Raw genomic sequence first — 15,334 nt, forward strand, 5'->3', positions numbered from 1 at the left:
TAGTGCTGCATGGAGAGGTATTATTTCCTTGAAATGATGGATATCTTAATGAAACCCAAGGTATCACTCATCGAATTTGACAAAGCATTGTGGCTTCTGTAATAAGTAGAAACCACAACACATGTAAAATGGTTAGCCAAATGGGGAAAGTGGCATGTAAACGCTATACATTTAAAAATAAAATGCCACTAACGCCACAAACCAAAAGGTATGTAGCTCAATTCTTAGGCTATGTTCACTCACGTTGTGTTTTTTTCTGCAGCTAAATCTGCTGCAAATCTGCTGACAACTTTTCTCTGGCAGGAAAACAGCTGCGTCAAAAATGCAGGTTTTGCTGCGTTTTTTGATGCGTTTTCGATATGTTTTTTTTCACTGTTCTTCTGTCTCTATTTAGGCATGTACATAAAGTTCTGTCAAAAAAAAAGAATCCCATTCTATTTTGCCATCAAAAATGCAGGTGCATTTTTTGCAGCGTTTTTTCACCACCCATTACTTCCTATGGGTGAAAAAATGCTGCAAAAACGCTGAAAGAAGTGACACGCTCTATTTTCCAAAAACGCAAGCAAGGAAAAAAATATGCAGCAAACAAAAAGCAACATGTGTGAACAGAGAATTCTGGCTTCTCGTAGACTTTTCTGGTACTGCTAGACGCAGCTGAAAATTTGCATAAAAATCTGCTGCAAAATACGCAGCAAAACACAACGTGTGTGAACATAGCCTTATTGTACTGTGGACTTCAAAGTAACATCTCGGCCCAAAAAAATAATGAAGACATATATGCCCCGTGAAACACACTGTTAGAGAATTGTACAAATATATGCAAAGAGAGGAAATATAAAATCACAAAATAACACCAGATAAACCCTGAGCCTATCCAGCACTGCCACCCTAACCGGCCAAGCAGAGGCCATGAAGACCAGAGTTGCCCACTGTCCAGAAACTTTTGGACAGTCTGTAAAATAGCGCACATTTTATATCTTATCCCTAAAAAAATTGATGTGTCCATGAATTGAATCTGAAATAGATTGTACACATTTTTATGACTGAAATTATCCTCATTTCACAGTGAATACTGATAATGTGTTCATATCAGTATTCTGTGCTGTAGATCTTTAGAAGTTAAACTATTAATAATTTATTATAGTTTTACAAAGTCCATAAAAACTGTTAGTGTATTGATTTTTGGATAAGTTGTCCTAAAAAGCTAAAAAATTATGTTGGCAGCCATAGTGGAGACCACTCATGCTGCTGTATTGGAACACTGGGGGATGTATCGGGTGAAAAATGAAATGGTGGCTTCTGCATAATGCTGGAATTGGAGGGTGAACCTGTTTGTGTATCAGTAAGCATGGTTTCTATCCCAGCGTAGTGGCTTTCTCAACACACTGTTGTGAAAGGAACTGCTTTAAATAGGTGGCTGTGAAGACCGATGTGCAGAGAAGAACTGTGAAGGGGCCACAGTACTATACTAGCTCTGCACTGCATTGATTCTGAGGAATACAAGTGTCAGATCCTCACTGATCACCTAGACCTAGCGATATTCCATCACTTGTAATAATACGAATTACCAGTGAAACGAAGTAAGTTGTTACTCTACCTTATCTTTGGACATGCAGCGATGGCAATCACAGGTAAAGCAGTACTGGCGTTGACACTGCATTTGACGCATATGTGATGGCATCTTCACATCCATGTAACTTATAGTGAGCTGTGAATATGAAAAAATATGCACAATTGTCAATATCTATATATAAAAATAATTATTATACACATCATAAAACATAAATCATGCCATGTTTCATTTTTGTTTTTTGGCTTTTTATTTGATTTTAACAGAGAAATAACAAAACACACATGCATGCACACCCACACAGTAGGTGTATAAAAAGACAGTAGGTTAGCCACGTAAAATAACAAAATGCAATATGAAAATAAATTTGGTTTTAACCCAAGAACACATCTCATTGAACATAATATTAAGCCCCAGGTTCATAATTCTGTGAACAAATCCTCTACCTCATACACAAAAGGCTGCATTCACGTCCAAAGGACAAAACCATTACACAGTTCACAGCAGGGGCACATTTATAAGATTATCTCAGCACAGGAACATTTTATTTAACACATCCAATTGGGGAACTTATTTTTATTCCAAGATTTATTGATTAAAATGTACACTGTTTATGGGAAAACCTCTTCACAACATTTGATTTAAATTTACGTCATAGTCGGGAAGAGGTTTGCACAAATTGATGTAAATTTATGTCATGGGAATCTTCGTCACCGTGTCTGAAGGCATGGCGATCGGAGGAAGGTGCTTGCTGTTTCTGGATTCGTTGTCATGGTGGGTTTCGCCGCCACTCCCCTCCCTCACTCCCTGCAACTACGATTTTAATGTTACGGCAAATTAAATTGCCTGAAACAACACCCAGGCTGGAGCTAAGTCAGCAGCTCCAGCACCAATTGGTGCGATTGGACAATGATGCCCGATCACACCAATCAGTGAGCAGGAACGCAGTTTGATCTCAAAGTGACCACTCTGCACTGCCTCATTCCAGCTTGGAAAGGTGTGCAGAGCAGTCAGTTGGTGCCACAAACGATTTTAGCCAGTGCTACCACATCTACTGTTGCTGCTGCTGATTGAAGACCTGAAGAAATGAAGAAGACCTTCCTGACCTGCCCCTGTCACCTGCTTTTCTCCAATCCAACCCAATCCCTCTCTTCCCTCTTTCCCCCCCTCTTCCTAACCTCTTCCCCGGTTCTCCTTCTGCCGCCAAGCGCTGATCAGTACTTGATTGATTTTTGGCAGTTTTTTTCTTCCTGCAGCCATCGAGGGCTGATCAGTGATGCACATCACTGATTGGCATCCATGCTCACTTTTTGTCAGGACTTTTTTTTTCCGTGTCCATTTTTTCTCGCCCCTTTTGCACCACCTCTGTGCATGCATCCTGCAGCCACTGAGCCGCTGATCAGTGACACACACATCACTGATTAGCCTCCTTGCTCACTTTCTGCTTAGAACTTTTTTTCCCTGTCCATTTTTTCTTCCCCTCCTCTTTGCACCACCTCCGTGCGTGCATCCTGCAGTCGCTGATCAGTGACGCACATCACTGATTGGCAACCATTCTCACTTTTGGCTTAGGACTATTTCCCTGTCCATTTTTTTCCTCTGTGCACCACCTCCGTGCGTGCATCCTGCAGTTGCTGAACCGCAGATCAGTGACACACATCACTGATCGGCATCCTGCTCACGTTTGCTTAGGACTTTTTTTCCTGTCCATTTTTTTTCCTCCGTGCATGCATCCTGCAGCTTCTGAGCACTGATCAGTGACGCATATCACTGATCGGCATCCAGGTTTTTTTTTTCCTTTCTCAAAAAGTGTGAAAAAAAACAATCAAATAAAAATAAATTTATATTAGTTGATAGGATTAGATTAGGGAAAAAAATATATACTGTACTAATCAGTTTATACTACAGTATTTTTTTACTAAAATATAATCAGAATTAGTGTCAGATAGTGAAGTGTAAACAAAAGAATCAAATAGTATTAATAGCTTAGATTAGTTGATAGAATCATGGAGTTATGGTAGAACCACCGATGGAAATGGCAATTTTGGGTTTAGGTACATTAGTAGAGGGAGGAAACAAAAGTAGTTCAGTTTTGGACATGTTCAGTTTCAGATAGAAACTATCTGAAACTGAACATGTATAAAACTTAACTACTTTTGTTTCCTCCCTCTATTAATGTACCTAAACCCAAAATTGCCATCTCCATGGGTGGTTATAACATAATTCCCAAGCAGCACGCTCGATGTCTTGGGATAATATTTGACTCAGATCTTCTCTTCATCCCCCATATCCAATCACTTTTTCAGTCATGTCATTTGCACCTCAAAAACATATTGAGGATCCATCTTTTCCTTATATTTCACACTGCAAAAACTTTCACTCTACCTTTGATTCATTCTCACCTGGACTACCACAAGTGTCTATTAAAGGGATATCCGGGACTTTACAAAAAAAAGGCATGTAGTTGCTAACAGAGGCAACTACCTGTCTGTTGTACCCAGCGCCGGTCATTGACCGCTCCTGCCAGATTCAGCTACTCCCTGTCAACAGAGCAGCAGTTTCCCTTCCAGTTGATAGGGGTGGACTACTGGTATCATGCTGATTGACAGCCGTTTCTCTGCTGCCTAATTGGGGAAGCCGGCTGTCAATCAGCATGATACCAGTAGTCCTGCCCTGTCAACAGGAAGAGAAGCTGCTTCTATGTTGACAGGGAGTAGCTGAATCTCTGGCAGGAGCGGTCAATGACCGGCGCCGGGTACAAGAAACAGGAAGTTGCTTCTGTTAGCACCTACATGCCTTTTTTTTTTAAAGTCACGGATATCCCCTTTAATCTGTCTCCCTCTTACTACACCCTCCCTTCTCCAATCTAAATTCAAAGGCAACAGCCAGTTTCATAGTTCTGTGAAGTGGCTACACGATGCCTATACCCTGTGCCAGTCATTGCACTGGTTGCCCATCCACTAGAGTACAATATAAACTTATCACTGTGACCCAAAAGATCTCCACAGTTCTGAACTGCCCTACATCTCCTCTCTCATCTCTGTCTACTACACTACCAGTGCTCTCCGTTCTGCTACTGATCTAAGACAAACATCCTCTATAATCTAAACCCCACACTCTTGCCTCCAAGACTTTTCTCATGCTGTACCAGGTCTCAGAAATGCACTACTCCAAGCAATCCAGTTAGTTCCCAGTATCTAGAGTTTGAAACATGCTCTAATCTAACTATTCCCTGTTCTCCTAGCTTCTTAACTTTTACTCAGAATCTGATCCCTTTAATCATCTGTTCTCACGCCTTCCATGCAGTCAAGAGCTCTTTGTATCTGTACAGATACTGCCTGATGACTAGTTCATGCAGCTTTATGTGAATACCCCTATTTATTTATTATATTAATGCCTGGACCATACACGGAACGGAAAACACTTTTTACGGTTTGTGTCCCCCTATTTCCTCAGAGCTTATGAGCAGGGCCCTCACTCCTCTTGTTTGAATTGTTGAATAATGTATTGCAGTGTAAGGTCTTTAATCGTTTGTACATGTCCCCTCTGGTTTGTAAAAAGCTGTGGAAGATGGTGCTATAGAAATAAAATTATTAGATTATTACTACTTCTGGGCAACCCCTTCTTAAATGCTGCAATGCCCCAAATGAACACAACACATACTTCACAAACCAGTGCTGTTCCAGTGATGTCAGTGCGGCGTCTCCTGGTGTTTATAGGACATGGCTATGTCATGCGAGCACTGCAGCCTATCAGTGGCTGTGGATGGACTGCAGCCTTCACAGCTTCATCAGACAAAATGTAAAACCGCAGCTCATCAGTGGCCACTGATGGTTGCAGTGTTCACATGTCATAACATTATTACATGAACGTTGGGAGACACAGCACAAACACTGCTGAAATGGGAGGTACGTTTGTGTTGTTTTTTATTTTATTTTTAGCGCTGCGACTTTAAAGAAGGGGATGTCCAGTACAGCTCACTGATTGGCTGCCACATTGTCGAAATGACATCAGTGCCGCAGCCACAGTAAGACATGAGGGGAAGTCATAAGACTCGCCCGGGGAGGTGAGTACAGGGAGGTTTGTTTGTTTTTATAAAAGCATGCAGCCAGAGATTAACTTTTAATGAAAAGGAGCAACCCCATCAATCATATCATAAAATAAGGTTTTATAACTTTCTGAGATTGTAACCAGTCTTTCCTTACACTGCGGCAAATATTCTGTTTTCTGTCCCATAACTAAAGGGAATCTATCACCAAGTTTTTGCTACCCTATCTGAGAGCAGAATGATGTAGAGGCAGAGACCCTGATTCCAACAGAATGTCAGTTACTGGGCTGCTTGTTGCAGTTTTGATCAAATCCGTGTTTTATCTGTTGCAGATCTCTGAATGCTGAGCTCTGTATAACCCACAGCACTGATTGATAGCTTTCTGCCTATGCAGAGTATACACAAAAAACAGCCAATCAGTAGTGAAGTTAGGGTTATACGGAGCTTAGAAATATGGAGGACAACATGGCAGCAGGTTTACTAGTCCTCTTGTGATTATCTCCTGCTGATAAAACAGTGATTTTATCAAAACTATAGCAAGCAGCCCAGTAAGTGTCACATCTGGAATCAGGGTCTCTGCTCCAATATCATGCTGCTGTCAGATTAAGTGTCATTAATCAAGGCCGAATGGTTTGTTGAGACATCTATGAGCATCAAATTGTCACGTCAGGTGTGGGGAAGACTTAGTGCAACACAGAGGGAAAAGGGAAAGGGAGCACAGACACTAGGGAAAGGGGGGAAGTGGAGACCTCCTAGTCTGGTCTAGCTCACCCTGTCTCAACTATCGTCCCAATATTGCCTCCTCAGCAATTGCCGCATGTGTGCCTCGCCCTACTCTCCCTGGCGTATGGCTACGGCTAGGGATGGAAGGAGATGAGCACTAGTTAACCTCCACTAAACTCTATAGACAACAAGGGTGGACAAAACAGGGGAAATGGCTTAGCTTTAGATGAACTCCAAATAAGCACACGGCCTCAAGCTCCAGAGAGGACAAAGTACTGCTCCTGCTAAGCTTCACAAGTAGAAATGGATATAGCTGGCGACTCCCTCTCAGACACACCAGGTATCTATACACCCAGGACAGAGAGCTAATTAGCAAGAGAGAGGTAGCCACTCGTTCCTAAAGACAGCCTCTTATCTAAGAAGCTGTCTGCAATGCCAAACGTAGAGATCTCCTGCAACCCATTGCAGTGCGACTGTCTGTCACCTCTGATACACCCGTGACAGTACCCCCCCTCTACGAGTGGCCTCCAGACACTCAGGACCGAGTTTCTCAGGAAAAGAGGTGTGGAATGAGCGAACCAATCTGGGAGCGTTCACCTCTGACGCTGAAACCCACATCCTCTCCTCTGGACCATAGCCTTTCCAGTGCACCAAGTATTGTAGAGAACAACGTTGGAGACGAGAATCTACAATCCTCGAAATCTGAAACTCCAGATTACCATCAACCATTACTGGGGGCGGTGGTAGAGGTGAGGGCTCAAGACAGGGCCGACGTCAGCACCCGGGCAAGTGCCGGGGCCCTGAGCAGGCGGGGGGCCCACTCACGGTCGGGCACCCAGTTGGGCCATGGGTGGAGGAGAGCGGTGCAGCGCCCGCCCTTCTCCCACGCTTGCTCAGGGCCCTGGCAGACGGATACTTACCTCTCCCCGTGCCAGATCCGCTGTCTTCCTGCTGTGCACTCCCTGTGACATCCGTCTCAGGTCTGAGGGTGCGGTGACGTCTTTCCACTGCGCCTTCCCCTGAGCGATCACAGGCAGCGCAGAGCGGGAAGATGCCGGAGACGCTGGAGTCCGGACCTGAGCAGCGGCAGCAGGTGAGGAGGAGTGAGGTGAGTATTTGATTTTTTTTTCTTTTTTAATGTATGGAGACATGGGACATTATATGGGGGGGGGGTGACATCCTGCATGGGACATTATATGGGGGGGGTGACATCCTGCATGGGACATTATATGGGGGGGTGACATTCTGCATGGGGCATTTTAAAGAGAGGGGGGAGATATCCTGCATGGGGCATTATATGGGAGGGAAAAGGGACATCCTGCATGAGGCATTATATGGAGGGGGGCACCAGACGGACGGGTATGCGAAACCTTAGAACGCGCACAAATACTACAAGCAGCTATGTTTTCAATTACATCCCGATGCAACCCCGGCCACCAAAAACAACGAGAGAGGAGGTCCGTGGTTGCCTTACCACCTGGATGCCCCGCAAGCACAGAGTTATGATGTTCCTTGATTATTTTGCGGCGCAGATCAAATGGTACAAATAACTTTCCTGAAGGGCAGGAGGCAGGGGCGTCCCCCCTGAGCCTCCAACACCTCACCCTCCAGTTCAGGATAAAGAGCCGAAATGACTACCCCTTTCTGTAATATCGGGGAAGGGTTCTCATGGTCACCAGCACCAGGGAAGCCCCAGGAAAAAGCATGAGCCTTGACATTTTTGACCCCTGGACGAAAAGTGACAACAAAATTGAACCTAGTGAAAAACAGGGACCATCTGGCTTGCCTAGGGTTGAGACGTTTAGCTGACTGGAGATATGACAGGTTCTTATGGTCAGTAATAATACTAATAGGATGGACAGCCCCCTCCATCAATGTTGCCATTCCTCGAATGCCAATTTGATCGCCAAAAGTTCCCTATTACCTATGTCATAATTTCTCTTAGCTGAAGACAATTTTTTAGAAAAGAAGGCGCATGAACGCCATTTACCAGGGGACGAACCCTTAGACAACACAGCCCCAACCCCGACATCCAAAGCATCGACCTCCACAATAAAGGGTTGAGAAACATTGGGTTGACTGTGTATAGGTGCAGTGGCAAAATGATTCTTTAAGGAAGAAAAAGCCTGGAGGGAAGCATCTGACCATTTGGAAAAATCAGACCCCTTCTTATTCATGTCAGTAAGAGGTTTCACTACAACAGAGTAATTTTGGATGCATTTCCTGTAAAATTAGTAAAGCCCAGAAAACACTGTAGAGCCTTCAGGTTCGCAGGACATTCCCAGTCAAGAACTGCACAGATCTTCTCTGGATCTATCTGAAAACCTGAAGTACCCCAAAAGCTGCACCTCCTGAACAGCGAAAACACATTTTTCTAGTTTGGCATAAAGTTTGTTATCCCTTAATATCTGGAGCACCAACATGCCCCCGATGAGTCTCAAAATCATGTGAATAAACCAAAATATCGTCCAGATAGACCACCACATACCTCCCTACCAAATGATGGAAAACATCATATATGAAAAGCTGGAATACCGCAGGTGCATTGGTCAAACCAAAAGGCATAACCAGACTGTCAAAATGTCCTTCCGGGGTATTGAACACTGTCTTCCATTCGTCCCCTTCTCTGATTCTAACCAGACTGTAGGCTCCCCTTAAATCCAACTTGGAGAATACCTTAGCTCCTATAACCTGGCTGAACAAATCAGGAATCAGAGGAAGAGGGTATGGATCACGGATGGTAATTTGATTTAATTCCCGGAAATCTAAACAGGGACGTAGACCGCCATCTTATTTCGTCACAAAGAAGAACCCTGCCGCCACGGGCGAAGATGAGGGTCTGATATGTCCCTTCTCCAGACTTTCCACAATGAAATCCTTCATGGCTTGTCTCTCAGGGCCGGAAAGATTATACAGTCTGGACTTCGGTAGTTTAGCTCCGGTGGTCAGAGTAATAGGACATGAACAAATAAAGTAGCACACTGTAACACTGAGTATATAGATATGAAATATGAATAGCATAACTGCTGTAGAAAATAGAAATAAATGAAAAAAAATTGAAAAAAAATTTTTGAAAATTTTTTTTTTTGTAGTGGAAGTGCCGTCATTTTCTTTGTTACTAGATTCAGCATTGACTGAGCACTCCACCCCCACCCCCATGCCGCAGGTGGTTTTAAATGCATCAGGATCTGTCTTTCCCACACATAAGCAGACGGAGGTCTCTTAGAGAGGTATTCACATTGATAGGTCCTGACATCGAGAAACGCCTTACCGCGGCTGTCAGGTACACATGAATTGGCCAATTTATGCGCTAAGATTTCTCATTTATTTACAGCAGTAATGCTATTCATTTTCCATACTTCATATTAACATGCGCTAAAAAAAAAAAAAAAAATTTTCAAAAATTTTTCTTCAATTTTTTTTCATTTATTTCTATTTTCTACAGCAGTTATGCTATTCATATTTCATATCTATATACTCAGTGTTACAGTGTGCTACTTTATTTGTTCATTATATATGGAGGTAGCTGTGTGACATCCCAGGGGTCTGGTTGCCACAGTGATAGAGATATTATGTCTGAGAGCAGGTGGGAGGTCCTTTGGTCAGGGATCCTGTGCATGCCACACCTCCTGCCCAGTCTTGGGAGGGGAAGAACTTCCCCTGTATAAACCCGGGGCTGAGGCAGGGTGAGTCAGACAAGGAGAGTGGAGAAGAGAAGCAGCATAGGAAACAGCAGAGTTACAAGGAGTCAGGGGCTGGCAGCTACAGAGCTCGCCCTGACTAAGAAGATTCTTTACCGGACCCGGAGTCCGAGGCTGTGGGGACTAACTCCTACCCAGCAGCAGAATCCGTCGGGCAGGGGATTTCAGGTCCTCTGGCCCAGAAGCCCGAAGGCACGGTCACACGCGTGGGACCAGCACCGCCATCATGGAGCGGAAGCCATTAGAAGGCCCCGAGTCACCGGCCATACGGGTGAGCACCACACGGTACACTCAGGGACGTGGGCTACTTACATCAGCTTCTAGCAAGGTAGCCAGAAGAGTACAGTCAGTTTGGGAGGCCTACAACTCCGCCTGGCCAGGGGAGATCCCATCTGCTCAAAGACTGACCAGGCCCCGTTTGCTAGCAAGTACTCCGGGAGGGTCTGTCGTTGTTACCAGTAAAGACCCTGAACTACACCGTACCGTCTCTGAGTGGTTCCTGCTACCCCCATCATCCACGTCGGCTGCCCTGAGGCCATACCCCTCCCGTTGGGGGTTATACTATCACGCTGCACAATCCTACCACCGGCCTCAGCGGTCTGCCCTGCAGCAGCAGCTTCCTGGCTGCACTCAACGGGTGGCGTAGTCATCAACTATTTACTACTAATAGACTGCCGTCTAGTTTGACTCCCTGGGCACGGACCGGGTCACCGCCACGAGATTACAACCCTCCACGGATCCGGCTCCGGGTAAGCTCCCGCGTGCGCACCGCAGCGCGACACAGGCCCAGGGGCGCGTCAGCTGCTCTTAGTAAGCACCTGTTCACACCTAGTTTTTGTAGTGGAAGTGCCGTCATTTTCTTTGTTACTAGAGTAATAGGACTGTCATAAGCACAATGAGGAGGCAAATCCTGACACCCCTTTTCAGAAAAAGCGTCCTCAAAACCAGACAGAAAAGCAGGTAATATTTCTGTAGAGACAGTAGCAATGAAAATATCTAGACAGTTCTCATGGCAGTAATCTCCCCTTTCAATAAGCTCCCCGGCTTTCCGATCCACCAACGGATTATGTTTAACAAGCCAAGGTATACCCAAGACAATCAGAGTAGGAAGATTTTCAAGAACATAGCAAGGGATGATTTCACAATGAACTGACACCACCCTCAGTTTTACATTATGTACAATCTGAGAATGCTTACTATGCAAGTGGCGCCAAGTCAATGGAAAAGATGGGAATAGGTTCAGCTAAAGCACAGCAAGCAAGACCATGAGTTTTCACAAACCCAGCATCAACTATGCTGACCTTGGCTCCACTGTCAACAAGCACAGAATTTTTTTCAGATTTGCTCTCTAGCACCACCTCTGCTGTCAGGAGAAAGCGGGAACTGCGGTTTGGCCACAAATGCACCCCTTGTTTATTCAACTCCAGATTAGAGTCTCCTTTTGTTTAGGAATTGAAGGACAGGTCCCAACACAGTGTCCCTTTTTCCCACAAAAAGAACAAACGCCTTTTTTCTTGCGAATCTCTGGGGAGGTGTATGATTTAGAGACACCCCCTAACTGCATGGGTTCCACCACCTTCCCCAGCACTGGTTCACCCCCAGACCACTCCCCTGGCGGAGGTACACAACCCCGGCAAGAAGGCCCCGAAGAAGGTGGTCGCACCCGTCTATCCCGAAGGCGTCTATCAAGATGTATGGCCAAAGACATGGCAGCCTCCAAGGACTGAGGCGTTTCATATAAAAAATCATCACAGTAAAAGATAATGCCTTACCAACACCAGGTCAGATTACCAAAGCACTGCAGGATGCAGCAAGCCTCCATGATAAAGGCATGGGAAACACATGTAGAAAATACTGATGCAACGGCCACTCACTAACCTACCAATTCATGGAGGGGGTGGCTGTGTAGTATTACACTTGCGAGCTTGTGTATTTTGGGCAAAATATCGACCAATAACTCATGTGGTGTATTTATCTTGTACACTATTTTTCATCTTTTTTTTGCACATTTTTATGCAGCATGCGGCTGGGCCTATTAAGTGTTGGCTGGGTGAATTTGGGGGCGTCTGTCCTGTGGGGGTGTATGTATATAGTGCTGGGCAACCCGCTTGATCTAATAGTATGGGTGTCATCAATAGGCTGCAAGCCAGACACTGTGCATCACACATATCAATGTGACAGGCGCCCTATGCAAACTCCATCGGTGTGCATGTGTAATACTACACAGCCACCCCCTCCATGAATTGGTAGGTTAGTGAGTGCTTCCCACGCCTTTATCATGGAGGCTTTTGACTCTGACACACCTGTGACACCAATACAAGGGTCACATAAAGGCACAACCCATAAGCCTTGGTCAAGCAATGCCACTGACTTTGTAATTATTGCACACCTCCTTGGAAATCTGTTTGGTTGATAATTAACCTAGTCCCGCTTACATAGCAGTTTGTTGTAATGTATCGGTGAAGGCAAAAGCTTTCAGTTTGTATTCAACGACAGCAGAAAGTCTGATTGTGTCCTGGCAAATTGACTGCACTGACAAACTCAGGTCCCCGGCTGCTGTTTCTTTCACCAACTCAGCAAAAACAGACCAATTCCTACCTATGCATGAAGTGTACTGTTTTGTTAGTACAACAGGTCGCAACCACCAAATCATCTGCTTCCACAACTATCTTCTACAGTTCAGCAGCAACATCTTCCAGCCAGAGAGCAGCAGACCACAATTAATAGTTTGCCGGTTATTTGCTCTTCACAAGCTCAAAGAAGTCTCATCTGGAGAGCAGTTCTATCACAAATAGCGGCATTTTCTCAACATTCAGTTCTATAACCTCCTGCGGAGAGCCCGTTAACACACACATTTGCTTTTCTTTTGATGTCTTCATGCAAGCTGCTAAAAGCTATCATGTCAGCTCACAGAATGTATGTGAACTAAAATTTACATAGAACAAATAATACTTTACGTATATAATAGTGTATGGATGAAAAGTCTAAAAAAAAAAATCTATCTTATATATACAAAGACAATAAAATAGACAATTAAACGGTTGTTTCAGCCAAAAATTGAATTACACGTGGGCAGCCCATTCCACCTTGTGTTGTCACACATTAATTCCTGCTCTGATAATGCTCATATGGCAGTATATGTCTTATTCGTACACATCAGAGTTTGCATGTAAAAAATTACATCTCCACAGTGCAAACATTTTTGCCTGGAATAACCTTGAAGGCTCATTCAGACATCCATGCCAATCGGTCCGACTGTTAAAGCATAGTCTGGCCATAGCTCACCTGACCCGAGCGTGATAGCTTTATATATTTCTATAAAGCTGTCACACTCGAGTCGGGAGACCTGCAGCCAGTCCATGCATTGCAGGCCGATCTTGGATCGATTTGCATGGACGTTTGCATAAGCCCTAAAGCTGGATTCACAAATTGGGCATTTGATGCAGATCTTGCGCGTGGATTTCTAAAACTGAAATCAACAGCATTTCAAAATCAAAAATCCACCCATGTTTTCTGCACCTATTCATGCATCTTTAATCCTATTCATGCATTATTTTATGCTGTGGAAATGCACTAAAAAAAGCAACAAAACAACACTGGACCAGCAGTATAACCTGCCAGGTTAAGAGTACTAATAAAATGAATGGGGGAAACCTGCACCTAAAAATGGCATTTCAGCAAAAGAAATAGGCATGCTGCAGATTTAAAAAACATAATAAAAAATTTATAGACAGATTCAGTACAAAAAAAAGCAGCATGCAGATGGATGAGACTAAGCTTAAACTCTTCCACTTTGCTGGCATTGTAAAATTGTGCGGATTTTACATGCAAATGTTGAGGAGAGCCATAGGATCAAATACTTAATTAACCTCAAGACATAGGAGATTGAGAGAAAAGACCCACAAAGTGTATTATTTCACCTTACATAAGCTTGTTTAGATCAAAAGATGGCTGCCATTTCCTGTTTCATCACACCATGCTCTGTTATGCAAGATGGCAACTGGACCTATGACTACATCCTGTTGTACGTGTGGCAAAGGTGGAGAGTTTATGACTACATCCTGTCGTACAAGGAAGTTCTGGGAGGAAGCTGAATTCTATAGAAGGACTAACCAATCACAGAGCGACACATTGCTTGGAGACACCCACCCTGATGACCTCATGGACCACGCCCCTGATGACCTCATGGATCACGCCCCCTGATGACCTCATGGATCACGCACCCTGATGACTTCATGGATCTTCCCATGGACTAACCAATCAATACATCTGGTTACTCCCATTCTGGGGCTATCCATATACAGAGTTTATCTAAATCTATGTTCGAGTTGAATAAAGGACACTTGGAGCTGTGCCATAGCTGATCAAGGAGAGCTTACATCCGACAGTGTGTGTTTGATGTTATTCTTTCTTGCATGCACTTGATCATATCCATTAGGCCAGGAGCAGGCAACTAGTGAACATATCAAACTGTTCACTCTAACACAAAAATCAGTACCAAATACACAACATGTGAGTGTGGTCTATAACTTTGCTTGCATGGTTTTTGTCGGGATTCGTTTTTCCTTCTGTAGATTGTTCACTAGTGACTGCTATTATTCGCTTTGTTAAATTGTTTCTGCAATTCCACTCCTTACCACTGGAAGCTGTTATTGTGTTTCTGCAATCACCTTTTTCCAATATGACCGATATGGAACCTGTGAAAACTATCTTGTTTCCTGTTTGTGGTTACTTAAAGCCATATGGAACATTTACTCATTGTACTGTGTCTAGCAGTAGTCTAGTTCTAGTCTCCAGCTCCTGAACTGTCTTACCCAGACTATTCTTATTTATCTCCAGATTTTGTCTACAACTCCCATTGCTATAACCTAGAATTTTTACCACTGCTTGCTGTACCCTGCTCATGCTCCTCCAGCGGCCATTGGATTCCAGCCGTTCCACTAGTATTGCAACAGGATGCTCAAGCCTTGCTACGGAGTCCACCGAGGAAAAAGTGTGGAGGTTTGTTTAAACAAAATTAACTTTTTGCTTACTAACATCTATGCATAACATTTGAAACACAGATATCCCAAAGTGTTCAAGTCTTTGAACAAGCTGTACATGATCTTAAGAAGATTGTTGCTCAGCAGGCAGACCAGATACTCCAGTTACAAAATCAAGGTATGGCTTTGACCCCTCCTTCCACTCTCACCATTCAGGTTCAGTGGAGACCGTGACAAATATCGCAGATTTATCAACCAGATTATACTTTGGTACACACCCCGCTCACTTCCCTACTGAGGAATCAAAAGT

The 15,334-nt window shown here is 44.0% G+C and overlaps 1 protein-coding gene across 1 annotated transcript in view; it reads right to left on the minus strand.

Annotated features, from left to right (window-relative positions):
• The window catches only part of SMYD3 (SET and MYND domain containing 3), a 1,332,179-nt gene that overhangs the window by 440,829 nt on the left and 876,016 nt on the right, over window positions 1-15,334 (minus strand). The window contains exon 8 of the mRNA XM_073672800.1: window positions 1,598-1,708. Within this exon, the coding sequence (XP_073528901.1) occupies window positions 1,598-1,708 (111 nt within the window). The remainder of the gene's footprint in view (window positions 1-1,597; window positions 1,709-15,334) is intronic.

Source organism: Phyllobates terribilis, unplaced genomic scaffold (assembly GCF_046119375.1).
Source record: "Phyllobates terribilis strain yellow unplaced genomic scaffold, ASM4611937v1 Scaffold_3__8_contigs__length_932513732, whole genome shotgun sequence".
NCBI lineage: Eukaryota > Metazoa > Chordata > Amphibia > Anura > Dendrobatidae > Phyllobates > Phyllobates terribilis.